General features: G+C 42.3%; 1 protein-coding gene across 1 annotated transcript; it reads left to right on the top strand.

Moving 5' to 3' along the window:
• Nucleotides 1–18,618: 18,618 nt before the first annotated feature.
• On the top strand, nt 18,619–26,863 carry slitrk5b (SLIT and NTRK-like family, member 5b). Its single transcript, XM_061970613.2, has 2 exons — nt 18,619–18,872; nt 19,230–26,863. The coding sequence occupies exon 2, from the start codon at nt 19,261–19,263 to the stop codon at nt 21,880–21,882; it is 2,622 nt and encodes an 873-aa protein (XP_061826597.1). The 5' UTR covers nt 18,619–18,872; nt 19,230–19,260; the 3' UTR covers nt 21,883–26,863.
• Nucleotides 26,864–27,187: the final 324 nt, after the last annotated feature.

Genomic DNA, 27,187 nt, shown 5'->3' with positions numbered 1-27,187 from the left:
TATTTGTCTCCCAAGTTTTGAACTGAATTGATGTCATTCCCATGCCGCATTTGGCCCCCCGGGCCGCCAGTTGAATAGCCCTGCTCTAGGGTGTTTAGATCAGTGGTTCTTAACCTGGGTTCGATCGAACCCTAGGGGTTCGGTGAGTCGGCCTCAGGGGTTCGGTGGAGCCTCCGCCGCGGAGGTCAAAACACACCCGATTCATCGTGTAAATAAAAACTTCTCCCTATCGGCGTATTATGGATATTTGAGTCCTGGGCATGACATTAAAGTGCATCCGGCAGTGGAGGCTCCTCTAAGGGGTCTTGGGGCACTGGGAGGTTAACCCCTTTACTACTGTTACCCCAGGTGGCCCTTGGCAAAGGCCTAGTACCTGACTGCCCGCTAGCCAGGGATATGGTGAAGACCTCAATGGCTGAGCAGGCGGAAGACGGTAGATTTGAGAACTACCACAACGGTTGCGATGGCGGAAGAAGGCTGCAGCAGAAAAGGATCCCCAGTCGTCTTGGACTCCATGCCACTGGTGGACATATGCCAAAAGTCAATTATTAGTGATCAAATTTAAAACAACCTAAAATACAGTTTGCTTGTGGGCAAAAGGCTAAAACACATTAAAATTCATTTTTTAACTTGTGAAATTCATTGCAGGGTAGTTTGAAGAAAAGGAAAACAAACAATAGTACCTTCAGCAATAAACAAGTCAGGGGGGGAAAACACCAACAATAACTTTTTGTTCATTCATTTTCTAAGGTCATCTAAAGCCTAAAGTAAGCTGCCTAAGGAAGAAATCACAAAGCAGAGACAACCATTCACTCTCAGATTCACATGTACGGACAATTCAGAGTTGCCAACATGCATGTTTTTGGGAAGCTGGAGTGCCCGGACCAAACCACCTGGCTGTGAGGCAGACGTGCTAACGACATGCTCCACCATTCTATTGCTCTCCTGCCACCCTCCACTCTGCAACACACTCAGAAAAACATGTCTGCCAGAGAGAGAACAGCCACAAATGCTTGAACCGGATTCAGTAAAGACCCTTTTCTCCTGTTTGCGCTTACATGTTTTTGCTATGCACGTTTTTCTTAATCGCAGTCTTCCATTCAGCCTTCCGACATGCCCACCCCCGAGGAAGAGAGTGCTTAAGTCGTCAATGACGGCAGGCTTGTTACTATAGAGGCGGACTTTGCACCGACGCCTTTTTTCTTGGTTGCGTGAAAATCATTGAGCATGGAGCACTTGTGAATGCCATCGAAATCCATGAACATGATAACGATTTACATTTGAAAAGGTCATGTCCATCCAGGCAGTGCTAGATGTTAGATGTGTGTCGTCATGGTAATGTAGCGTGTGTATGCACGCTACAACAGCGTTTTCTTCCTGGATAGATGCGAGTAATAATCCGTGTATGAAATTGTGTTTTAGGCTATGTCTACATTAAGCCGGATAACTCCTTAAAGGAATAATTATTTAGCCTAAGCATCGTGTCAGCCACTCTAAACCATCGTTTAAGGTAACCCTCCTTGGATCATTTTTTACACGGGTAAGTGCGCCACGTATTTCTTGAATCTCCGGGTTTTAGCATTGTATGGACTCATTGATCGTTTACAAACTGAGTTCGGAGAGGAAGTGATGTCAGAAAGGCCGCGGCCCACACAGGAAGCATACTTGCCAACCCTCCCGAATTTTCCGGGAGACTCCCCCGAAATTCAACGCCTCTTCCGAAAACCTCCCGGGACAAACATTCTCCCGAAAATCTCCCGATTTTCAGCCGGAGCTGGAGGCCACGCCCCCTCCAGCTCCATGCGGACCTGAGTGAGGACAGCCTTTTTTCACGACGGAAGGACAACAGGGTGACAAGAACTAAATCATCCACACTAGAGATAAATTGTATTATTATGTTTATCTTACCTAAAAATAAATATATTTATTAATTCAAAAAAACAAACTAAATAAATGTTTACTATATTTTGCTAAAAACATCAAAATTAATTGTATTTGTATTTGTATTTTTTCTGACTCCTTATTACATCCAGCCATAGAATTATACATTAAAATAAACATATTTGAAATAATTAATTTTCAATGATCATAGTAATTCATTTAAAATGACCATATTTAATTATTAATATAATTGCTTGTTTATCAACAACTTTTGCATTTTATTCATTACATTTTGAAGCTCTCAGAAGCCAAGTTATGTTTTATTCCTTAAAATTTATTTATGCAAGTTTGAAGTATCAATTATCTAAACACAGTTTTGTTTGCATATTTTCAGGATATATATATATATATATATATATCCTGAAAATATGCAAACAAAACTGTTTAGATAATTGATACTTCAAACTATATACATATATATATATATATATATATATATATATATATATATATATATATATATATATATATATATATATATATGTGTGTGTGTATGAAATACTTGACTTGGTGAATTCTAGCTGTCAATATACTCCTCCCTTCTTAACCACGCCCCCAACCACGCCCCGCCCCATAAATTAAATACACAGAGGACATAAGTAAAGGAAATTAAATGAGCTCAAATATACCTACAAAAGAGGCATAATGATGCAATATGTACATACAGCTAGCCTAAATAGCATGTTAGCATTGTTTAGCTTGCAGTCATGGATTGACCAAATATGCCTGATAAGCACTCCAGCAAATCAATAAAATCAACAAAGCTCCCTATATGTGTATATGTATGTATGTATATATATGTATATATATACTTATATATATTTATTTGTTTATATTTTATTTTATTTCTGATTACTATTATTATTAATGTATTATTATTTTTTATTTTTTATTTTATTTGTTTATTTAATTGATGTATTTGTAGATATTACTTTGTTTTTTGTTGTTTCTTTCTTTTTTGGGGTGGGTGGTAAGGGTGGGATATAAACAAAAACATTTAGGGCAGACAATAGATATATGATTTATGTGAATATGATGTAATGGATAGGAATGTCTGATGCTGGATGTCAATAAAAATAAAATAAAAAAAATAAAAAATAAAATCAACAAAGCCCACCTTTGTGCATTCACGCACAGTATAAAACGTTTGGTGGACAAAATGAGACAAAGGGGTGTAATTACTGGGGCGACGTGGTTCAGATGGTAGAGCAGCCGTGCCAGCAACTTGAGTGTTGCAGTTCGATTCTATCTTCCGCCATCCTAGTCGCTGCTGCTGTGTCCATGGGCAAGACACTACCCACCTGCTGTCAGGCTTGGACGAAGGAAGGGACTCAGATGCAGAGAGGTGATTCCAAATAAAGCTTTTATTTTGAAAAACTCTTTAAGCCTCCAGAGCCGAGTAAATTCAAATACTATTAAATACAAAAATAGCTATCGACAAAATGTTCCAAAAGGGAAAAACCGAAAATCACTCCAAAAAGGAGGAAATACAAAAATAAGGACAATATAATTAGCACCGTATCTGTTATCAAAAAACTTTAACAAAAAACGCTCCAACAGGAGGAAGAAAATAAAGACTATAAAATTTAACTACTCTAATCAATGTAAACAAAGAATCACTCAAAAAACTTTGAGGAAAAAATCTTTAAGGAAAAATTATAACTCACCACTGCGGTAGAAAAAGGTAGAATAACAAAAGTCGCTCTGAGGGAGGAAAAAAGTTAATTCAAAATTACAGCGTGGGATATTCTGGAAGCAAGGACGTAGACGTGGGACAAGGCAAGGCATGGACATGAACATGAACATGGAACGCAAGACAGGCACGAAAGCTCGAGACAATCTGGCACAGAACAAGGGGAGGCATGGGCTTATATGGAACATGAGGGTAATGGGAAACAGGTGGAAACAATCAAGGGTCAGGAATGACGTCAGACTGGTGACACAAGAGGAAGGACCCGTGATCTGAAACAAAAGGAGTTGCTTTTCAAAATAAAACATGTAAATCACAAGACAGAAAAAACCAAGACAAGACTTCCCTCACCGCGGTGTGACAGTACCCCTCCCTTTAGGGCCGACACCTGACGGCCCAGATTGTCCGGGATGGTTTCTATGGAAATCCTTAATGAGGGTGGAGTCCACGATATGCCGAGAAGGCACCCACTGTCTCTCCTCTGGTCCGTACCCTTCCCAGTCCACCAGGTACTGTCTGCCCCGGCCCCTGCTGCGAACTGCTAACAACTTCTTTACTTTGTAAACAGGACCGCCCTCAATCATCTCGGGTGGTGGAGGGGTCGTGGTGGCTGGAACCAGCGGGCTTACTTTGACGGGTTTCACTCGGCTGACGTGGAAGGTTGGGTATACACGCAGGGATCGGGGCAGACGGAGTCGTACAGCAGAGGGTCCGATGACTTTGGTGATAGAGTATGGACCTATGAACCGTGGTGCAAGTTTCTTGGACGGTACTTTGAGTCGCATGTCTTTGGTCGAGAGCCATACTCTATGCCCTGGCTGATATGCAGGAGCGGGTTTCCTTTTACGATCCGCTGTCTTCTTCATCCGGTCTCTTTGTCGGATCAGCACCTGACGAGCTGCTGCCCAGATGCGTCGGCAGCGTCGGACCAGGGCATGTGCCGAGGGGACCGATACTTCCAGCTCATTGTCTGGAAAGACTGGAGGTTGGAAACCATAAGCAGTTTTAAACGGAGAGAACCCTGTGGCAGATGTAGGTAGTGCATTGTGTGCATACTCAACCCAGACCAGGTGTTTACTCCATGTAGAGGGATTCTGGGACACCAGGCACCGGAGGTTGGTTTCCAGTATCTGGTTGAGGTGTTCGGTCTGGCTGTTGGCCTCCGGGTGATAGCCTGAGGTCAGGCTGGCCTTAGCTCCGATGAGTCTGCAGAAATCCCTCCAAAACCGTGATACAAACTGGGGCCCCCGGTCAGAGACAATGTCTTTCGGGAAGCCGTGAATCTTGAAAACATTGTCCATCATGATTTCTGCCGTCTCCTTGGCGGAGGGCAACTTAGGCAAAGCAATGAATCTCACCATTTTGGTGAAACGGTCCACCACAGTTAGGATAGTGGTGTTACCTTGAGAGACCGGGAGCCCCGTGACGAAGTCCATGGAGATGTCGGACCACGGTCTGGAGGGAATAGGTAGGGGCTGCAATAGACCCATACGGGACCCGGATGATGTCTTGTTCCGAGCGCAGACCGAACATGCCTCCACATACTCCCGAACCTCCGGTTCCATAGATGGCCACCAAAATCATCGAGAGATGGCGAACATCGTTCTCCGCACTCCCGGGTGGCATGAAAGCGGGGAGGTGTGAGCCCAATGGATCACCTGTGAGCGCAACCCAGTCGGAACAAACAAGCGATTACCTGGGGGCACCCACTAGGTGGCGGGGTTCCACCATTTGCCTGCTTCACCTCATCTTCTATTTGCCAGGTAACCACTCCAACCACACGGGACAGTGGAAGGATAGTTTCTGGTTCCTTGGCAACAAGCTCGGGGTCGAAGCGTCGAGACAGGATGTCTGGCTTGACGTTTTGAGACCCCGGCCTGTAAGAGAGAGAGAAAGAGAAACGGTTAAAAAAAAGTGCCCACCTGGCCTGGCGAGAGTTGAGTCTTTTAGCCTTCTTTATGTATTCTAGATTTTTATGGTCTGTCCAGACAATGAACGGAAGATCGGCCCCCTCAAGCCAGTGTCTCCATTCTTCAAGGGCGAGTTTGACCGCCAACAACTCACGGTTGCCGACATCATAGTTCTTCTCTGCCTTGGACAGACGTTTAGATAGGAAGGCACAGGGATGCATCTTGCCATCCTTCTCAGATCGTTGTGATAAGACGGCTCCGACTCCTTCGTTGGAGCCGTCCACCTCCACCACAAATTGGCGTTGCGGGTCTGGCATGGTGAGGATAGGAGCCGAAGTGAAACGCTGTTTTAGGTTCTGGAATGCCTTTTCAGCTTCTGGAGTCCATTGGAATTGTACCTGAGTGGAAGTGAGGGCATGGAGAGGGGCCGCTATAGTGCTAAAACCTCTAATAAACCTCCTGTAGAAATGAGCAAATCCTAGGAACTGCTGAACCCTTTTGCGGCTATCAGGAGTGGGCCAGTCGGTAACTGCGCTAATCTTAGCCGGATCCATCTGGACCTTTCCCGGAACTACTATAAAACCCAAGAAGGAGATAGTATTAACATGAAATTCACTCTTTTCAGCTTTGACATATAGTTGATTTTCCAGTAGTCTTTTAAGGACCCTAGTAACGTGCACTTGGTGGGTATCAATGTCTGGTGAATAAATTAAAATGTCATCTAGGTACACATACACAAATTGATCAAAGAAGTCTCTGAGTACATAATTTATCATCGTTTGAAAAACCGCGGGTGCATTGGTGAGTCCGAATGGCATGACCAGATATTCATAGTGTCCACTGGGAGTATTATATCCAGTCTTCCACTCATCCCCCTCCCTTATACGGATCAGGTGATAGGCATTACGTAAATCAAGTTTGGTAAATACCTTAGCTTGTTGGATTTGGTGAAATACTGATGTCATGAGAGGAAGAGGGTACCGGTTCTTTATGGTGATGTCGTTGAGTGGACTGTAATCGATGCACGGTCTCAAGGAACCATCCTTTTTGCCCACAAAGAAGAAAACGGCACCCGCTGGTGATGAGGAAGGACGGATCAGCCCCGCTTTTAATGAGGCTGTGAGGTATTCCTTCATGGCCGTTCTCTCTGGACCGGAAACAGAATACAGACGACCTTTGGGTATGTTGGATCCTGAGATCAAGTCAATGGCGCAGTCGTATGGACGGTGTGGAGGAAGAGACATGGCTTTGGTTTTGCTGAAGACTTCTTGTAGCTGGTGGTAGCATGGGTGTACAGATTTTAAGTCTGGGTACTCCGATTCTGTGGTGGGGTTTGCAGAAAACAGGTTGAGTTGCGCTACACTTTTTTTGTGTGTAGCGCCTAAAAAACAGTCATTAATACAGTCCTTTCCCCATGCTTTAATTTCACCTGTCCTCCAGTCTATCTGGGGGTTGTGTTGAAACAGCCAAGGTAGTCCCAAAATCAAAGTGTGTGAGGCGGCTTTGAATAGATATAAGCGAATCTTTTCTTCATGGTCTTTAATGTTTATGCGGATGAGTTCTGTGGCATGGGTAATTACAAACAGTTCCTTCCCATCAAGAGCTTTAGCTCTAATTGGTCGAGCTAATGGTTCAGATTTGATCCCTAATTTTGCAGCCAAAGACCAGTCCATCAAACTCTCGTCTGCCCCTGAGTCAAAAAGCGCCCCAATGTTTGTGACTGTGTGATGTTTTACCTGAATCCTGGTGACGGTACGCTTATTAGGAGTAGAAGTAGTTGGTAGACTCACTCCTATGGGTCGTTTAATTGGACAGGTGGCGACGAGGTGACCCGGTTCCCCGCAGTAGAAACACCTTCCTTCTAGCTGTCGTCTTTGGCGTTCCTCCTGTGTCAGCCGCGCTCTCCCCAGCTGCATGGGATCCTCACCTTCCATCAGGGGGCTGGTACGACTCGACCCAGGTGGAGCGGTGTAGAAATCCGGTCTGTGTTGCGTCTGGTAATGTGCCGCTCCTCCCGTGGTGGAGGTTCGTACGTTCCGATGTCTGAGCTGCGTGAGTCTGTTGTCGGTACGGACGGCGAGCGCAATAAGCTCGTCCAACCCAGCAGGTAAGTCTAGTGGAACAAGTAGATCTTGAATAGGGACGGCCAGTCCTTTCAAAAAAGTGTCATAAAGGGCAGCGGAGTTCCACCCGCTCTCTGCCGATAGCGTGCGGAATCGGATGGCATAATCACAAACCGAGTCTCGACCTTGCCTCAGTCTGCTCAGCTCCTGTGCCTTCTCTCGGTTGTCGGTGACAGGATCAAATGTCATTCGTAGTGCAGTCTGAAAATCCGTGAGTGAGTTGCATACCGCTGAACCTCGGCCCCATTCGGCGGAAGCCCAGGCCTTGGCTCTACCCGTCAAGTGCGACATCATAAAAGCAATCTTCGCTCTCTCAGTGGGGAAGGCGTGAGGATTAAATTCGAAATGAATTGAACAGTCTATCATGAATGATTTGCTTTGTCCTGTTTCACCTGAATATGATGCTGGAGGTGCCAATTTTCTTCCGGCTCCGGCGAATGACGTAGGCGGTGGTTGGACAGGTACAGGTGCCGATGCGGCGGATTGAGGAATCCGCATGGCCATCTCCTGCAGCTGGGTGGTTAGTCGGGCCATATGCTCGGCCATAGCCGTCTGGAAACCCTCTTGGCGTGAGAGGCGTGTTTCCTGATCCTGTATGGCGGCGGAAAAATGTCCTTTCTCTGCTGAGTCCATACTGGCCAGATTGTAATGTCAGGCTTGGACGAAGGAAGGGACTCAGATGCAGAGAGGTGATTCCAAATAAAGCTTTTATTTTGAAAAACTCTTTAAGCCTCCAGAGCCGAGTAAATTCAAATACTATTAAATACAAAAATAGCTATCAACAAAATGTTCCAAAAGGGAAAAACCGAAAATCACTCCAAAAAGGAGGAAATACAAAAATAAGGACAATATAATTAGCACCGTATCTGTTATCAAAAAACTTTAACAAAAAACGCTCCAACAGGAGGAAGAAAATAAAGACTATAAAACTTAACTACTCTAATCAATGTAAACAAAGAATCACTCAACAAACTTTGAGGAAAAAATCTTTAAGGAAAAATGACAACTCACCACTGCGGTAGAAAAAGGTAGAATAACAAAAGTCGCTCTGAGGGAGGAAAAAAGTTAATTCAAAATTACAGCGTGGGATATTCTGGAAGCAAGGACGTAGACGTGGGACAAGGCAAGGCATGGACATGAACATGAACATGGAACGCAAGACAGGCACGAAAGCTCGAGACAATCTGGCACAGAACAAGGGGAGGCATGGGCTTATATGGAACATGAGGGTAATGGGAAACAGGTGGAAACAATCAAGGGTCAGGAATGACGTCAGACTGGTGACACAAGAGGAAGGACCCGTGATCTGAAACAAAAGGAGTTGCTTTTCAAAATAAAACATGTAAATCACAAGACAGAAAAAACCAAGACAAGACTTCCCTCACCGTGTGACACCTGCCTCACAGTGCCACACACACTGGTTTAAATGTAGCTTAAAATGTAAACAATGGGTTTCACTAAGTAATGCGCTTTGAGTCTCTAGACTGTGCCCAAAGTGGGCCCCGCGGCCCAAATTCAGCCCATTGAGTCGTTTATTTTGGCCCGCCAAAGGATGGCTTCCATGAATTCAATATATAGTTATTCGCTTTGAGTCTCTAGAGTGTGCCCAAAGTGGGGCTCGTTGGCCAAATTCGGCCCCTTGAGTCATTTATTTTGGGCCGCCAAAGGGTGGCTTCCATAAATTCAATACATATGTATGCTCTTTTAAGCTCACGCAATCATTGATGGTATGTCCACAGGACTAACACGTTGCCATCTATTGGACGTGATGATCTCCACTACCTTAAATAATGGCGGTATAAGATTAAACTCACTTATTGTGCAGCTGTACGCTTAAAATCGATTTGTTTGGCCCACGGCCCACTGGCATAGTTTCACTTTGGCCATGGAGGCAAAAAGTTTGGGCACCACTGCTCTCAAGAGAAAAAGCGCTTTATAAATATAATTCACGTCACATCAATTATGTAGGGATAATTTTGATATGTGTTTTATTTTGTAAAAATAAAATGCATAATTACATATCTAAACTTTGTGTCAACTTTGTGTTATAAGTGACAAATTGTGATGATCCATTGCCCGGATCATGGTTTGTTTAGTTTAAGACTCCCTTAGTTCTGTTTTCAGCATCCCTGGGTTTGTGTTTCTTGGTTGCCATGGGTGCTGATTAGTGTCACCTGCCTCTGATTAGTGTTCGGGAAGATCACCTGATCCCAAGCACTAATCAGAGAGCTATTTATTCCGGCCTTTCGCCACACTCGGTCTGACTGTTTTGTTTGCTCCTGCAACAAGTTGCGTTGGTACACCTTTTGATTCCTGTTCCTGAGCTAAGCTTCGCCATTTGTTTGCTTTACGCAACATTTACATTTGGTGATTATTTCTCCGTGTTCCAGTGCTAGTTTTTTGCCTTAGCTTCCCGTGCAATTGGCACACTTCTCTTGTTTTCTTGCCTGATTCATGGACAATAAATCATTTTCCTACCTGCACTCTGCCTCCGGAGTTCCGTCTGCATCTTGGGGAAATGACCAAGGCATAAAGATGTGACCCCACCGTAACACAAATTATATTATTAATACTTTTTGGTATACAAATGTTAGCTTTTTCGTATTTATTATGTTTTTGCTCTTTTTTTTCCCAATAATATGTTACGGGCCAACACAACTTGAGCTGCGGCCCATAAATCGCCCCCTGGCCACACTTTGGACTCAAAAGCTGATAATAGTGGGGGTGCTGGAGCCTATCTCAGCTGCATTCTGGCGGTAAGCGGGGTACACCCTGGACAAGTCGCCACCTCATCGCAGGGCCAACACAGATAGACAGACAACATTCACACACTAGGGCCAATTTAGTGTTGCCAATCAACCTATCCCCAGGTGCATGTCTTTGGAGGTGGTAGGAAGCCGGAGTACCCGGAGGGAGAACATGCAAACTCCACACAGAAAGACCCCGAGCCCGGGGATCGAACCCAGGATCTTTGTAGAGGCACATGCACGAACCCCCATTCCACGGGGTTGCCCAGTTTTACAACATAACTAAAACAATTCATACTTACTAAACCGTCCCATGTGTGATGTCTGTAAGAGTGTTTTCATGCATATTTGTACATGCTACCGTAATGTAATGAAACCAGCGTTGTTGGCATGAGCTAATATGCTAACACGTTTACGAGTGTCTTTGTTAGTATAATTTACGATGGCATTCTTTTTGTATTGTTTCAGTTTCACAAATTCCTCAGTAAATTCACCAAGATGTCACCATGGAATTATTGAGTCTATTTAACTTAGAGAGCTAGCTTCCGCAGCTTGCGGGTCCATACTGATGACTTCTGTTTTGTTTGATATGCCGTTTTACTGCCGCGTTACAGACACAGTTTGGAAATAATTAAAGTATGTAAATAAACATTTACAAAATCTTTCTGTGTAAATAACTAATTTCACAGCGTGTACATATGCGGCTTATATATGGAAAAATATGTTTTTCTTCCACAATTTAGCGGATGCAGCCTATATACAGGTAAAAGCCAGTAAATTAGAATATTTTGAAAAACTTGATTTATTTCAGTAATTGCATTCAAAAGGTGTAACTTGTACATTATATTTATTCATTGCACACAGACTGATGCATTCAAATGTTTATTTCATTTAATTTTGATGATTTGAAGTGGCAACAAATGAAAATCCAAAATTCCGTGTGTCACAAAATTAGAATATTACTTAAGGCTAATACAAAAAAGGGATTTTTAGAAATGTTGGCCAACTGAAAAGTATGAAAATGAAAAATATGAGCATGTACAATACTCAATACTTGGTTGGAGCTCCTTTTGCCTCAATTACTGCGTTAATGCGGCGTGGCATGGAGTCGATGAGTTTCTGGCACTGCTCAGGTGTTATGAGAGCCCAGGTTGCTCTGATAGTGGCCTTCAACTCTTCTGCGTTTTTGGGTCTGGCATTCTGCATCTTCCTTTTCACAATACCCCACAGATTTTCTATGGGGCTAAGGTCAGGGGAGTTGGCGGGCCAATTTAGAACAGAAATACCATGGTCCGTAAACCAGGCACGGGTAGATTTTGCGCTGTGTGCAGGCGCCAAGTCCTGTTGGAACTTGAAATCTCCATCTCCATAGAGCAGGTCAGCAGCAGGAAGCATTAAGTGCTCTAAAACTTGCTGGTAGACGGCTGCGTTGACCCTGGATCTCAGGAAACAGAGTGGACCGACACCAGCAGATGACATGGCACCCCAAACCATCACCCAACCATGCAAATTTTGCATTTCCTTTGGAAATCGAGGTCCCAGAGTCTGGAGGAAGACAGGAGAGGCACAGGATCCACGTTGCCTGAAGTCTAGTGTAAAGTTTCCACCATCAGTGATGGTTTGGGGTGCCATGTCATCTGCTGGTGTCGGTCCACTCTGTTTCCTGAGATCCAGGGTCAACGCAGCCGTCTACCAGCAAGTTTTAGAGCACTTCATGCTTCCTGCTGCTGACCTGCTCTATGGAGATGGAGATTTCAAGTTCCAACAGGACTTGGCCCCTGCACACAGCGCAAAATCTACCCGTGCCTGGTTTACGGACCATGGTATTTCTGTTCTAAATTGGCCCGCCAACTCCCCTGACCTTAGCCCCATAGAAAATCTGTGGGGTATTGTGAAAAGGAAGATGCAGAATGCCAGACCCAAAAACGCAGAAGAGTTGAAGGCCACTATCAGAGCAACCTGGGCTCTCATAACACCTGAGCAGTGCCAGAAACTCATCGACTCCATGCCACGCCGCATTAACGCAGTAATTGAGGCAAAAGGAGCTCCAACCAAGTATTGAGTATTGTACATGCTCATATTTTTCATTTTCATACTTTTCAGTTGGCCAACATTTCTAAAAATCCCTTTTTTGTATTAGCCTTAAGTAATATTCTAATTTTGTGACACACAGAATTTTGGATTTTCATTTGTTGCCACTTCAAATCATCAAAATTAAATAAAATAAACATTTGAATGCATCAGTCTGTGTGCAATGAATAAATATAATGTACAAGTTACACCTTTTGAATGCAATTACTGAAATAAATCAAGTTTTTCAAAATATTCTAATTTACTGGCTTTTACCTGTACTGGTGTGCTCTACAGTCCAAAAAATACGGTAATGTTTAGGAAGCTTATTTTAGACCACGTCTGGAAAAATAAAATTGCTGTGAGGTTCGTCTTCAGGATATATATTCTACCAGTACATTAGCTTTTTCATTTACATTACGTGTTTTTGCTCTATTTTTACTGTTGTTTTTTTTCCCCAATAATATGTTACGGGCCGACAAAACTCGAGCTGCGGTCTGCAAATGGGCCCCTGGCTGCACTTTGGACACAAAAAAGCTAATAATCGTGTCATATTTGTGTTATAGGTGACAGAGCGTACTAAGTGTTGTCTTTAAATATATGTAATGTCTATTTTTAGTATAATTTTTTTACAAAATATATAAATGCGGCCCTTGATGTAAAAAATGTGGACACCCCTGTTCTACAGTCACTGATACAAGATGCTGCAGAATGACTGTAGATAAACATTGCATGTAGTCAATGTTGCGTTAAATGGCTAATAATATTTTATTTGAATAATGATATTTCCCTCATATATGACTTTGTGTATTTTATTTCCTTAAAGACGTATTTTTCTAACGCACGCATTTCACCAATAAATTATTTAGTTGTGTAATTTCACACTTGACAAGCGGCCAGTCACTCCAGAGACCGAAAAAGATGTTTATAAACAATTAAAAATAAAATGTTCTATAATATGCTTCCTTTTAAGATATGCAATGTTAATGAAGAAGAAAAACAATATTCACATTAAAAAGTTGTGATTCAGCATGCAGTTGTCCATAATTGGACATCGGGCAACGAAAGTATCAATTAAGTTAAAGTTAAAGTACCAATGATTGTCACACACACGAGGTGTGGCGAAATTATTCTCTGCATTTGACCCATCTCCCTTGATCACCCCCTGGGAGGTGAGGGGAGCAGTGAGCAGCAGCGGTGGCGGCGCCTGGGAATCATTTTTGGTGATTTAACCCCCAATTCCAACCCTTCAGGGCGGACACTCACCACTAGGCCACTGAGTAGGTAATGGGAGACATGAGAAATGAGACAAAGAAAGAGTGGCATAAAATGTGTCTTTCTGTGGCAGCGTCGGAGAAAGTTGTACATGTAAACAGACAAACAGAAAATATATTAAAACAAAAAATATATTATTTTCTTCATCTTTTTTTCCATTTTCACACATCCCTGATAGAAGTCCAGGGAGCCACTCGGGCGGTGCCAAAGAGCCATATGCGGCTCTAGAGCCGCGGGTTGCTGAGCCCCGCACTAAACCAAAGGCTGGTCTGCAGCACTGCGTTTGTTCATGGAACTGACAAGTGACAAAACCGCGAGGCAGCTACAGTTCCTGTCCATCACATAATGTATTCTGTGTGGGGACTTGACACGCCTCTGTACCAAATGTTCCATGCTAAAAAAAAATACAAAATAAAATTACAGCCACTACACCCGCAGTACCAAAGTCTAAGAGAGAGCGATGCAACATAACTCCATATCAATATTCTTATCCCACCCCTAATTTTATCAACAAATACTAACATTATTTGTGAGGGTATTAGCTTTCAGCACCATTTGTACATTGGATAAACAAAAGAGGGACACATGAATAATTCACACTAATTACACCCAACTGTTTGCTTTTCATCAAGACCAGGTGAAAACATTCAAGTGAGGGGCTGTGAGTCATTCACTGCGTGACTCATTTATTAGCGTTTAAAGCAAGTGGACCAATGGAACAAAACTAGGAGACTTTGGGCCATTACTTCTCATTTGCTGCTGGCACCAGGCGACTGATCAATAGTCCCACTGGCCAGTCTTAGTGTGTCCATGCATTATGCAGGGGGTGACGTGACTATTAAAGCTCCTCTGTACTCTCTGTAAGTACTCCAGCGCTGCTTTGGCTTCGCCGTGACGGTCCGGTGCAGGGTATCCAAACTGATTGAGATGTACTGTGAAAGCCCCGTGACATTACAACATAGGACAGGGTGTCAGGTACATATTCCCTCTGCCCTCACCAACAGTGAGTTATCTGTTCTATGATATCAGCTGATATGATCTGCCGTTGCACAGAAAGAAATATGAGCACCTCGCCTCCCTGAATTGACAGATTAGGCCAGTCTGGTGTGCCGTGGGACATTGTGTAATTTCACCTAGTTGGGTTAAAAATATTTTATGCAAACCAGTCATTATAATCCGCAAATAATGTGCCGTTGTTGAGTGTCCATCCATCCATCCATTTTCTACCGCTTATTCCCTTTGGGGTCGCGGGGGGCGCTGGAGCCTATCTCAGCTACAATCGGGCGGAAGGCGGTTTACACCCTGGACAAGTCGCCACCTCATCGCAGGGCTGTTGAGTGTCTGTGCTGTCTAAAGCTCGGCATATCAGTAGGTGGCAGCAGGTATCTGATTGCTTTGTAGATGTCGAGAACACGGTTTGTCGGGATCACAATATGTGGAAGGCAGTGTGAAGGTAAAAAGGTATCTAACGCTTAAACAAAAAATAAACAAAAGGCGAGTGCCGCTAAGAATGGGCATTGAAGCTTAAGGAAGGCTATGCAAGACGGAAATAAAACTGAACTGGCTGCAAAGTAAACGAAAACAGAATGCTGGACGACAGCAAAGACTTACAGCGCGTGGAGCAGACGGCGTCCACAAAGTACATCTGTACATGACAATCAACACCGAGATAGGAGCGCAATACAAGAACTAAAACACTACACGCAGGAAAACACCAAAAATGTCAAAATAAGTCACGGCGTGATGTGAGAGGTCGTGACAGTACACCTACTTTGAGACAAGAGCTATCGTGATGCATGGGTGGTTATGGTTTGAATTCATATCCAACAATTGCGAGGACGACTTTTTATCGTCAATATCGGCTGCTGAGTTTAATTTTTTTTAAAGTGAAAAAAAAACAGAATGCTGGACGACAGCAAAGACTTACAGCGCATGGAACAGATGGCGTCCACAAAGTACATCTGTACATGACAATCAACACCGAAATATGAGCGCAATACAAGAACTAAAACACTACACGCAGGAAAACACCAAAAAACTCAAAATAAGTCACGGCGTGATGTGACAGGTTGTGACAGTACACCTACTTTGAGACAAGAGTTATAGTGATGCATGGGTGGTTATGGTTTGAATTCATATCCAACAATTGCGAGGACAACTTTTTATCGTTAATATCGGCTGCTGAGTTTAATTTTTTTTTTAAAGTGAAAAAAAACAGAATGCTGGACAACAGCAAAGACTTACAGCGCGTGGAGCAGACGGCGTCCACAAAGTACATCTATACATGACAATCAACACCGAGATAGAAGCGCAATACAAGAACTAAAACATTACAAGCAGGAAAACACCAAAAAACTCAAAATAAGTCACTGCGTGATGTGACAGGTGGTGACAGTACACCTACTTTGAGACAAGAGCTATAGTGATCCATGGTTGGTTATGGTTTGAATTCACATCCAAAATTGCGAGGACGACTTTTTATCGTCAATATCGGCTGCTGAGTTTAATTTTTTTTAAAGTGAAAAAAACATAATGCTGGACGACAGCAAAGACTTACAGCGCATGGAGCAGCCGGCGTCCACAAAGTACATCCGTACATGACAATCAACACCGAGATAGGAGCGCAAGACCAGAACTAAAACGCTACACGCAGGAAAACACCAGAAAACTCAAAATAAGTCACTGCGTGATGTGACAGGTGGTGACAGTACACCTACTTTGAGACAAGAGCTATAATGATGCATGGGTGGTTATTGTTTGAATTCATATCCAACAATTGCGAGAACAACTTTTTATTGCCAATATTGGCTTTTGAGTAAATTTTTTTTAACGTTTTCTGCTTTTTTTTTCAATTAAAAAAAAGTGCCATGGCTCAGCAAAGGTTGAAAAACACTGGATTAGGCAAAAAGGACGATGTAACGTGACATAGCGTTCTACTCGAAATAATTCGACATCCATCACTCCAAGCAACGTTTATAAGTTTTACAACATCCATCGATTTCCTACCGCTTGTCCCTTTCGGGGTCACGGGGGAGTGTGATGGAGCCTATCTCAGTCGCATTCGGGCAGTAGGCGGGGTACATCCTGGACAAGTCGCCCCCTCATCGCAGGGCCAACACAGATAGACAGATAACATTCACACCCTAGGGCCAATTTAGTGTTGCCAATCAACCTATCCTCAGGTGCATGTCTTTTGGAGGTGGGAGGAAGCCGGAGTACCCGGAGGGAACCCACACAGTCACGGGGAGAACATGCAAACTCTACACAGAAAGTTGTACACAGGGCCGGCCCGTGGCATAGGCCGTATAGGCAAATGCTAAGGGCGCCACGCCAGTGCCACAAATGTTGGAGAAAAAAAAAAAAAAGAAAGAAAGTTGGTACTATTATTTCTAAATACAAAAAATAATCCCACGTTAATTAAAATGCAAAGTAAAGCCTATTTAATAGAAATATTATTTGTTACAACATTACGCCCCCCCCCCTTACCGTAACATGACTCTTTTTGGACGTCACCACATCAAAAAATCAACACAAGATGTCAAAACGGCCAAAACTGTCAGGTGCCCAAGGAAGAAAAAAGAGAAAAGAAGAAGAGTAGAAACGAGAAAAGACAGAGGTAGCAGGTAGGTAACGTTAGCCTACATGAAATTATTTGTCTGTTACAGAATGTGATAGTAACCTGGCTTGTTAGCATTAAGCTAATGTTACATGATTCGGCAATTGCTAATCAATAAATAGCTAGTTCTGTTTTAACGTCGGGTTAATATTGTGGAGGGGGCTAAATTGTTATGGAAAATAATAATGTAACGTTAGGTAATTACTGTACTCCCACCTTACATTCCTCAGGTATTAGATCTTTTAAGCAGGTGTTTTTTGTTTACATTGTTATTGCCTTCTGGTTAGCTAATGTTTGCCCTGCGCCACCTAAAATCTTGCCTAGGGCGCCAGATTGGTTAGGGCCGGGCCTGGTTGTACATGTAAACAAACTACGATCCCAGGGATCGAACCCAGGACTTTTGTATTGTGAGGCACATGCACTAACCCCTCTCCCACCGTGTTGCCCAATTTTACAACATAACTAAAACAATTCATACTTACTGAAGTGTCCCATGTGTGTTGTCTGTAGGAGTGTTTTCATGCATATTTGTACATGGTACCGTAATGTAATGAAGCCAGCGTTGTTAGCATTAGTTAATAGGCTAACACGTTTACGAGTGTCTTTGTTAGTATAATTTACGATGGCATTCTTTTTATATTGTCTCAGTTCCACAAATTCCTCAGTGAATACACCAAGATGTCACCACGGAATTATTGAGTCCACTTAATTTAGAGAGCTACCTTTCGAAGCTAGTGGGTCCATGACGATGACTTCTGTTTTGTTTGATCAGCCGCTTTACTGCCGCGTTACAGACACCGTTTGGAAATAATTCAATAATTCAGCTGATACGTTCTGCCGTTGTCGGGTGTAGCTAGCGCAGAAGAAAATATGAGCACCTCGCCTCCCTGGATTGACAGATTAGGCAAAAAGGATGATGTAACGTGACATCCTGGTGGAGGTTTTGTTTTCCGGATGAATAACGTGCTAAGCTGGTTTAAAACAAACTGTTTGAGCACGGCTAGAATGCTGTGCTTCACTGAATTATTGATTTTTATTTTTTTTTGAGGGGTGAGGGGGGTCTTTTAGAAGGTAGGTCAACATATAATAATTTGTGCCCCCCCCCACCCCCTCTACATCTCGGTATGACGCTTCAGTGAGCTGATTCTTTCTGCTTGAAATAAAACGACTTGACATCCTCCCGACAATTGGGGAAGGGATGGAGTGAGAGAGCGACGGATGGAGAGAGCGAGAAAAAAGAGAGCGAGTGAGAAAGAGAGAGAGCGAGAGAGAATAAGGAACTTTGTTACCAGGCGCAGCAGCATCTCCGTCTGCACTGTCAGAAGAGAAGCATTTACAGTCGATCGGCACGTTTTCTTTTTTTTTTTTTTTTTCCCATTCTCTTCAGGACCTCAGGGGGGGAGCGTGCTGAAGGGATCCGTTTTTTTTGTTGTTGTTTTGACAGATGAGACATAAAAGACGTGCCGACTGCAACCCTGCGTTCCAACCCACGGGTGTGAGGTAGGAAGTGCGCTAAATGAAGACTAAAGTCTGCCCCGTGCATGATGCTTCTTTTTTAAAATAGGCTTTGTGTTTTCTGTTGAGATGAGTCTGGCTTTGACCTTGATTTTTTTTTTTTGTTATTTACATCGCCTGTGGGAGTTCTCGCTCTCCGTCACGTTCTCTCTCCCATGCTGCTTTGTTTGAGCCATTTTAAATCAGCAGCCACACGGGCAGAAGTTACCTCCGGGTAGCGACAAATGAGGCTTTGACTCGTGCAGGCTACAGCTGGTTGTGTCCAAGTTGCCAACTCGCACTCAACATCACGCTTTATAATGACATTGTTGTGTTTTTTTTGTTTTTTTTTCCCCCGACCAGATGACACCGAGGATACTTTAGCGGGACTCTGATGAGCTCGGACGCCGGGAAAATGCATCTCTGGATCTGGTGTGTGTTGCTGGGCGCAGCCTCCGTGTGCACAGTCGGGATGTCTTACGGAGGAGGACTCTGTGAAAGGCTGTGTGCATGTGAGGAGAGAGAGGGGGTACTCACAGTGAGCTGTGAAAACAAGGGAATTGGGAGTATCTCTGAAATAACGCCGCCAAACTTCCCACAGTATCATCTGCTGCTCACTGGGAACGTTTTAAAGAGGCTTGCTGCTAATGACTTTGTCGACTATCGAGGACTCACCATATTACATCTGGGGAATAATGAGATATCGCTGATTGAAGCGGGAGCTTTTACGGGACTTCAGGGATTAAAGCGATTACATCTCAACAATAACAAAATTGATGCCTTGAAGGAGGAGCTTTTCTGGGGCCTTGAAAGTCTGGAGTATCTGCAACTTGATTATAATTACGTCACCCAAGTGGCGCCCAATGCCCTCGGCAGGCTTCGGCACCTGGAGGTGTTGATTCTCAACGACAACTTGATATCTGCGCTGCCTACGAACATCTTCCAGCATGTGCCGCTGACTCATCTGGACTTGAGGGGGAACCAGCTGAAAGTGCTGCCTTACTCGGGTCTGCTGGAGCACATGAACGGCGTGGTGGAGCTGCAGCTGGAGGAGAATCCGTGGAACTGCTCCTGTGACCTGATCGCCCTCAAGACATGGCTAGAGAGCATATCGTACACGGCGTTGGTCGGAGACGTGGTTTGCGAGTTCCCCTTCCGCCTCCACGGGAGGGATCTTGACGAGGTCTCAAAACAGGAGCTGTGCCCGAGGAGAGCCATCGCCGAGTACGAGATGCCGCCGCTGCCGCATTTGAACACAGAAGCCTACTACAGGAGCACGCCGGCCATTTCCACGGCCTCCTTAACTTCATCTGGTATTGCAAGGTCATCGTCCAGACCAACCAAGGGACCTCGGCAGTCAGGTAAATTAAAATCAAGACCCACAGCTCGCCTGGCTGCAAAAAAACCTCAGAATTACGGCCAAATTATTTCATATCAAACCAAATCCCCCGTGCCTTTGGACTGCCCGTCTGCCTGCACCTGCAACCTGCAGATTTCAGACCTCGGCCTGAACGTGAACTGCCAGGAACGAAAGATTGAGCACATTTCCGATTTAGACCCCAAACCTTACAATCCTAAAAAGATGTATCTCACAGGGAATTATATCCCTGTGGTGCGGAGAACGGATTTCATTGAGGCAACCGGATTAGATTTGCTTCATCTAGGGAACAATCGAATAGCTCAAATCCACGACAAAGCTTTTGCTGATTTGACTCATCTCAGGAGACTCTACCTTAATGGGAATTTGATAGACCATCTTACAGAGGATATGTTCTATGGACTAGAGAGCCTACAGTTCTTGTATTTAGAATACAACGTCCTTAAAGGGGTCGCGGCGGACACATTCCAATACGTCCCCAAACTGCAGCTTTTGTTTTTGAACAACAACCTCTTGAAAACTTTACCCGTGGGAACATTTAGCGGCCTCACGTTGGCAAGGCTCAATCTTCGCAGCAACCATCTGCGTTACCTGCCCGTCAGCGGTGTGATCGATCAGCTGACGGCATTGGTGCAGGTGGATTTGTATGAGAACCCCTGGGATTGCTCGTGTAGGATTCTAGACTTGAAGATGTGGCTGGAGCAGCTAAGCACGGGCACTGTTGTAAACAACGTCATCTGCGGCTCACCGAAAAAGCTCGCCGGGGAAGATATGCGCTACATAAAGACAACTAATTTCTGCCCTAATAACTCGGCTCCACTGGTGTCCGTAATCCCACCCTCAGAAGAATCGTTTCCTGGCAGCACAATTACAATTGAAACTCCATTGGACTCTGACACTCAATACGGAGCAATCCCTTTATCGGTGATGATCCTTGCCCTCGTGCTCATGTTCATTGTATCTGTCTTCGTGGCAGCAGGATTGTTTGTAACAATGAGGAAGAAACACCAAAAGAGTCAAAATGAGCACAACAATTCCATGAATACATGCATCAGCTCTCTCAACATGGAGTACGGTTTGTACAAAAAAGGAACAATCCCAAAGGTCAGGACATCAGCTGGACATGTGTATGAGTATATTCCGCCACCCTTGGAGCAAACTTGCAGAACCACAGGCCAAGCATCCGCAGATAGCAAATCAGTGGAGGGATTTCGGGATTCCGATGAGCTGAGCGGCCCCTTTCTGGGCAACTCTGACGAAGAAGCAGCCAGTAACGCAATAGGCTCAGAATACAGCACCACCACTCCCGAGCCTCTCAATAAGCCCTCCACGCCACACCGAGATGATCCGTCTTACTACAGAGAAGTACTCAATCAGGACCAGAACCCACGCTACAGCAATACGCTACCATGCAGGCACACGACGCGTCCGTCCAGCCAGTACACATCAGACTTTAACGCAAGGCATCAGTACGTGCCTCCCGACAGAGTACAACAGACAATACTCTACTGTACAGCACCAAGTACTGTTTATGTGGAGCCTAATAGGAGTGAGTATTGGGAACTGAAGGCTAAGCTTCACATTGATCCGGATTACCTTGAGGTGCTGGAGAAAAGAACAACATTCACACAGTTTTAAGTAAGTGACTTCAGTGACAAACACACTTACGTGAAGGACCAATCAGGAATTTGATCATTCCGTTAAAACTGGTACAACTTCACAGTATAAACTCTGGTACAACAAATTGAGAGATGCAGCATGATGTTTACTGCTGCATGCCAGGCCATCTAATCCCAAATGGGTTCACTTAAACGCTGAGATTGATTGTAATCTGAGTACATTTGGAAATATTTTTCCGGGTGACACAACTTTAAGTTGTGTTCTTTTTGAAACTGCACAGCAGCCTCTTATAACAGGACTTCAGTCTGATTTTAAACTATGGGTCCGTTTACCCAAGACCATTTTGACAGAACATGTATTTGACAAAATGCATTTTGGAGCTGCTGAAAAATGCATATATCCAAAAATAGGAAATATGTTTAAGAGGCCAATGTGGGCATGATGTCACTATAATACCAATAATGGCGGTACAGAACGGTATGGCGTTTATATACTTGATGATACTTTCACTTTATTTGAGAGGGAAAACAGTTGGTCGGCATGCGCATCGTGTTTTTTTAGAAAGTGACATCGCCAACTACTGGCCTGGCATGCACATTACAGCATATTTTGTCATTTTTGCAGGTCCACATTAGGGATCATAAAAAAACCTCTCCAAAACACAGAATAAAGCCGTTATTAGCCATTGAAAACAGATTTTGTTAAAGTATGCCACAAACTGATTCAAAATTATACACGTCAGTGACATGTTTTGACATATTTTGCATCACCATTTTTTTGGAGTGCTTTTATTGTATGATTTCTTACTGGATTCTTGTGATGATGCACAACAACAAAGGCTCTTTGCAACACACATTTTTACAAGTGTTTCCTTGAATGCGGCTGGCTTAGCTAACCAACATTGATCCAGTCATGGATAAATCATCTGCAGTTCAAGGGTATCGTTCTAAACATAGATTGTTTGGGATTTGTTATTGTCACACCTGATTTGATTGTGTAACTATAAAACTATAACAACATTTCAAGATGCAATTTACAGGATTATAGTCGCAAGTACTTTGATTAAAAACATGGTAATATTATTTTTCTTTTTCGATAGTCACACACACACACTAGGTGTGGTGAAATTACCCTCTGCAATTGACCCATCCCCTTGTTCCACCCCCTGGGAGGTGAGGGGAGCAGTGAGCAGCAGCGGTGGCTGCGCTCGGGAATCATTTTGGTGATTTAACCCCCAATTCCAAATTGATGCTTATGAGAATAAAGTTGTAATTTTAGCGGAATATTGTCGTAATATTTGAAAAAACTATTTCCCCATTCATATTGTAATAAAAAATAATACAAGAAAAAAGACAATATCCTTACTTCACAGGTTTATTCTTGAAAATATATATATATATATTTTTTTTTTACTGGTAGTATTATGTAGTTATTCTTTAAACGATAAACCGTTTTGTTTTTTTTCAAGTAATATTACAACTTAATTTTTCCAACATAGCAATTAAAAAAAAATGTTTTTCCTAATATTACGACTTTATCCTGATAATATTCCAATATTTTCTCCTCTCACAATCGTCTTCATTCTGGTAAAAAAAAATTCACCACAGACAATACACTGACTTTTTTTTTTCTTGTTTTAAGGCTATTGATCTAAAGAGACAATTGTTTTAGATTTGATGGTTCTTTTGTTAGAGATTTTTTGAAGTTGTCACACCTGATTTGATTGTGTAACTATAAAACTGTAACAACATTTCAAGGTGCAATTACAGGAATATAGCTGCAGTACTATGATTCAAAATAAAACAATATTTTGAGAATAAAGTTGCAATTTTACCAGAATAAAGTCATATTATTTGAGGAAATCTTTTGTTTGCATTGATGTTCAAACATTATATAGTATTATCATAAAATAAATAATTTTATGCATTACGAGTTTATTGTTGAAAAACTTCCTACTAGTTGTATTACGACTTGATTCTTTAAAATAAATACTATTATTCAGATAATATAAAAAAATGAAAAAAAATAGGTTATATCCCAACCTAATCGTCCTAACATTGCAACTTTTTTTTTTGTTCCTATTGTTCGGACTTTATCCCGATAATATTAATTCCTCACAATATTCCATATAAATTCCGGCTACTTATTTTTTTTCAGTTTTTCTTTTCCTTAAAATAAGGGAATTTAAAAAAAAACTGTTGTAACATTCCGAGCCAAAAGCCTCAAGTGTTGTTATCAAAATAAAGAAAGTCATCATGATCTTATGTACTCGTTATATTTTCTTTTAGTTTCACTCATAAAACGTTCTTTATTTGAGTAAGATTGCGACGAAACATGTCGTTATTCCTTGTTATGCTATGCATTTCCTAACATTATGAAGATAAAGCCATGATATTACAAATTCTGACTATTTTGTTAAAGGAAAAATGTATTCTTGTAGAAATACAACTTTTTTTTCTCGTAGTATTACCACATTATTCTGTAGAAAATAAACTTGTATTCAGATAATATTGAAACTGTTTCGAATAATATTACAACTTAATTTTTACTACTTTTTCCCATAATTTTATGACTTTATCCTGATAATATTTAAATGTTTTTTCTCTCACAAAATGCATTATTGTTAATTCTGGTGGGGGGGAAAAAATGTCACAGTACTTTTTTTTTTCTGGTTTTAAGGTTATTGTTCCAAACAGACAATTATTTGGGGTGTGATGCTTCTTTTTTGTCTGTTTTGGTCATGTCTATGGCTATAAAATGTTATATTTCTGTCTCCAATGTGGTATTTTATTGCATTTTGTCGGTTAGAACCACAAAACATGTTTTTAGCGAGCACACAACACGCGCTTAATTGAATATGGAGCAGCAAAGCGGGATCACTTCGGGGCTCAAACATAAGAATCCACTTTTGACAGGATGACCCAAGACGCATGTTAATGCCGCTTGAGCCGAGCTTGAAGTCTGTATGTGCCCGATGCTTAAACAGTTCAAATTAAATGTGTAAATAAGAACAATCAAGCAGAAAGTCAGGCCCCAAATGAGTCATCTTTTCATAAGAGACGCCCTCCAGCTATTTCATTTGCAATAATGTGAGCTTTAACTCTCAAATTAGCTGCATTTCATTAGTGCTAATCAGCCGTGAAGATTATACGTTCCCTTCCGAAAATAAACCGCGTTGTTGCAACAGATATTTACCACCAGCTCTTGCCTAATACAAATTACCAAAAGTGCCCGTTCATTTTGACATGTGTGTAGGTGCTGGATCCATGAGACATATTTGGGGAACTCTTGCACAATTAACAACAAACGACGACGATCTTACAATTCTGTTCTGTCGCCTGCAGATTTGAGTTCGAGAGATACAATCAAACTATTGTTTATAGGATAATCTGCCAAAGGCCAGCGGCGTTCCCTCAAAAGATTATAGGACATTTCAAACTGAGTCATGCTGTAAGTGTACTCTAAAATGTTGCAAAGGATTATGATCGCAATTGTGTTCACATGCATATTCTGGCATATTACACAAGAATGCAACACACATCGAGAGTCGTGGTCAAAAGTTTACATACACTTGTAAAGAACATAATGTCATGGCTGTCTTGAGTTTCCAATCATTTCTACAACTCTTATTTATTTGTGATAGAGTGATTGGAGCACATACTTGTTGGTAACAAAAAATAAAACATTCATGAAGTTTGGTTCTTTTATGAATTTAATATGGGTCTACTGAAAATGTGACCAAAAGTATACATACAGCAATGTTAATATTTGGTTACATGTCCCTTGGCAAGTTTCACTGCAATAAAGCGCTTTTGGTAGCCATCCACAAGCTTCTGGTTGAATTTTTTACCACTCCTCTTGACAAAATTGGTGCAGTTCAGCTAAATTTGTTGGTTTTCTGACATGGACTTGTTTCTTCAGCATTGTCTACACGTTTAAGTCAGGACTTTGGGAAGGTCATTCCAAAACCTTAATTCTAGCCTGATTTAGCCATTCCTTTACCACTTTTGACGTGTGTTTGGGGTCGTTGTCCTGTTGGAACACACAACTGCGCCTAAGACCCAATTTCCGGGCTGATGATTTTAGGTTGTCCTGAAGAATTTGGAGGTAATACTCCTTTTTCGCTGTCCCATTTATGCTCTGTAAAGCACCAGTTCCATTGGCAGCAAAACAAGCCCAGAGCATAATACTACCATCACCATGCTTGACGGTAGGGATGGTGTTCCTGGGATTAAAGGTCTCACCTTTTCTCCTCCAAACATATTGCTGGGTATTGTGGCCAAATAGCTAAATTTTTGTTTTGTAGCTAAATTTGTTGGTTTTCTGACATGGACTTGTTTCTTCAGCATTGTCCACCCAACTGTGCCTAAGACCCAACCTCCGGGCTGATGATTTTAGGTTGTCTTGAAGAATTTGGAGGTAATCCTCCTTTTTCATTGTCCCAGAGCACCAGTCCCATTGGCAGCGAAACAAGCCCAGAGCATAATACTACCACCACCATGCTTAGACTTAGACTTAGACAAACTTTAATGATCCACAAGGGAAATTGTTCAACACAGTAGCTCAGTTACAATGATGGAAAGTCTAAGGATGGAAAGGACAATGCAGGTATAAATAGACTAATATAGCAATAAAAAAAATCTAACATATATACGAATATATACATAATATGTGTACAGAATAATATATATATACAGATATATTATATTATGTCTATAACATATATACAATATATACAATATACAATATATACAACACATGTACAATATTACAGTATATACAGTGTATGTGACAGCAGCAGCATAAAATAGAGAGTAGAAATGCTTGACGGTAGGCCTGGTGTTCCTGGCATTAAAGGCCTCACCTTTTCTCCTCCAAACATATTGCTGGGTATTGTGGCCAAACAGCTCAATTTTTGTTTCATCTGACCACAGAACTTTCCTCCAGAAGGTCATATCTTTGTCCATTTGATGTCAGATGAAACAAAAATACAAACAAAGTATGTGCTCCAATCACTCTATCACAAACAAAATAAGAGTTGTAGAAATGATTGGAAACTCAAGACAGCCATGACATTACGTTCTTTACAAGTGTATGTAAACTTTTGACCACGACTGTATGTACACTACAATTAATACACATCCTACTTATTACATGGAAACTTTACCCTGTTACACGATTACATGTCCACGACAAAATTGTGGCATTTTTGTCACGGGACCAAAGACTGCACAGTAAAGAACATATGCATTACGTAAAGGACTTGACTGGGCAAATATCGTGACATAACTCAAATATTCCAAACCAAAATGATGTCTGCTGG

This window comes from Nerophis lumbriciformis, linkage group LG13 (genome assembly GCF_033978685.3).
Source record: "Nerophis lumbriciformis linkage group LG13, RoL_Nlum_v2.1, whole genome shotgun sequence".
NCBI classification, from domain to species: domain Eukaryota; kingdom Metazoa; phylum Chordata; class Actinopteri; order Syngnathiformes; family Syngnathidae; genus Nerophis; species Nerophis lumbriciformis.
The sequence above is the reverse complement of the archived record's forward strand: the minus strand, read 5'-3'. Positions and strand labels throughout refer to the sequence as shown.

Coding starts and splice junctions, on each gene's coding strand:
- slitrk5b (XM_061970613.2), top strand. CDS start 19,261: ATGAGCTCGGACGCCGGGAAAATGCATCTCTGGATCTGGTGTGTGTTG.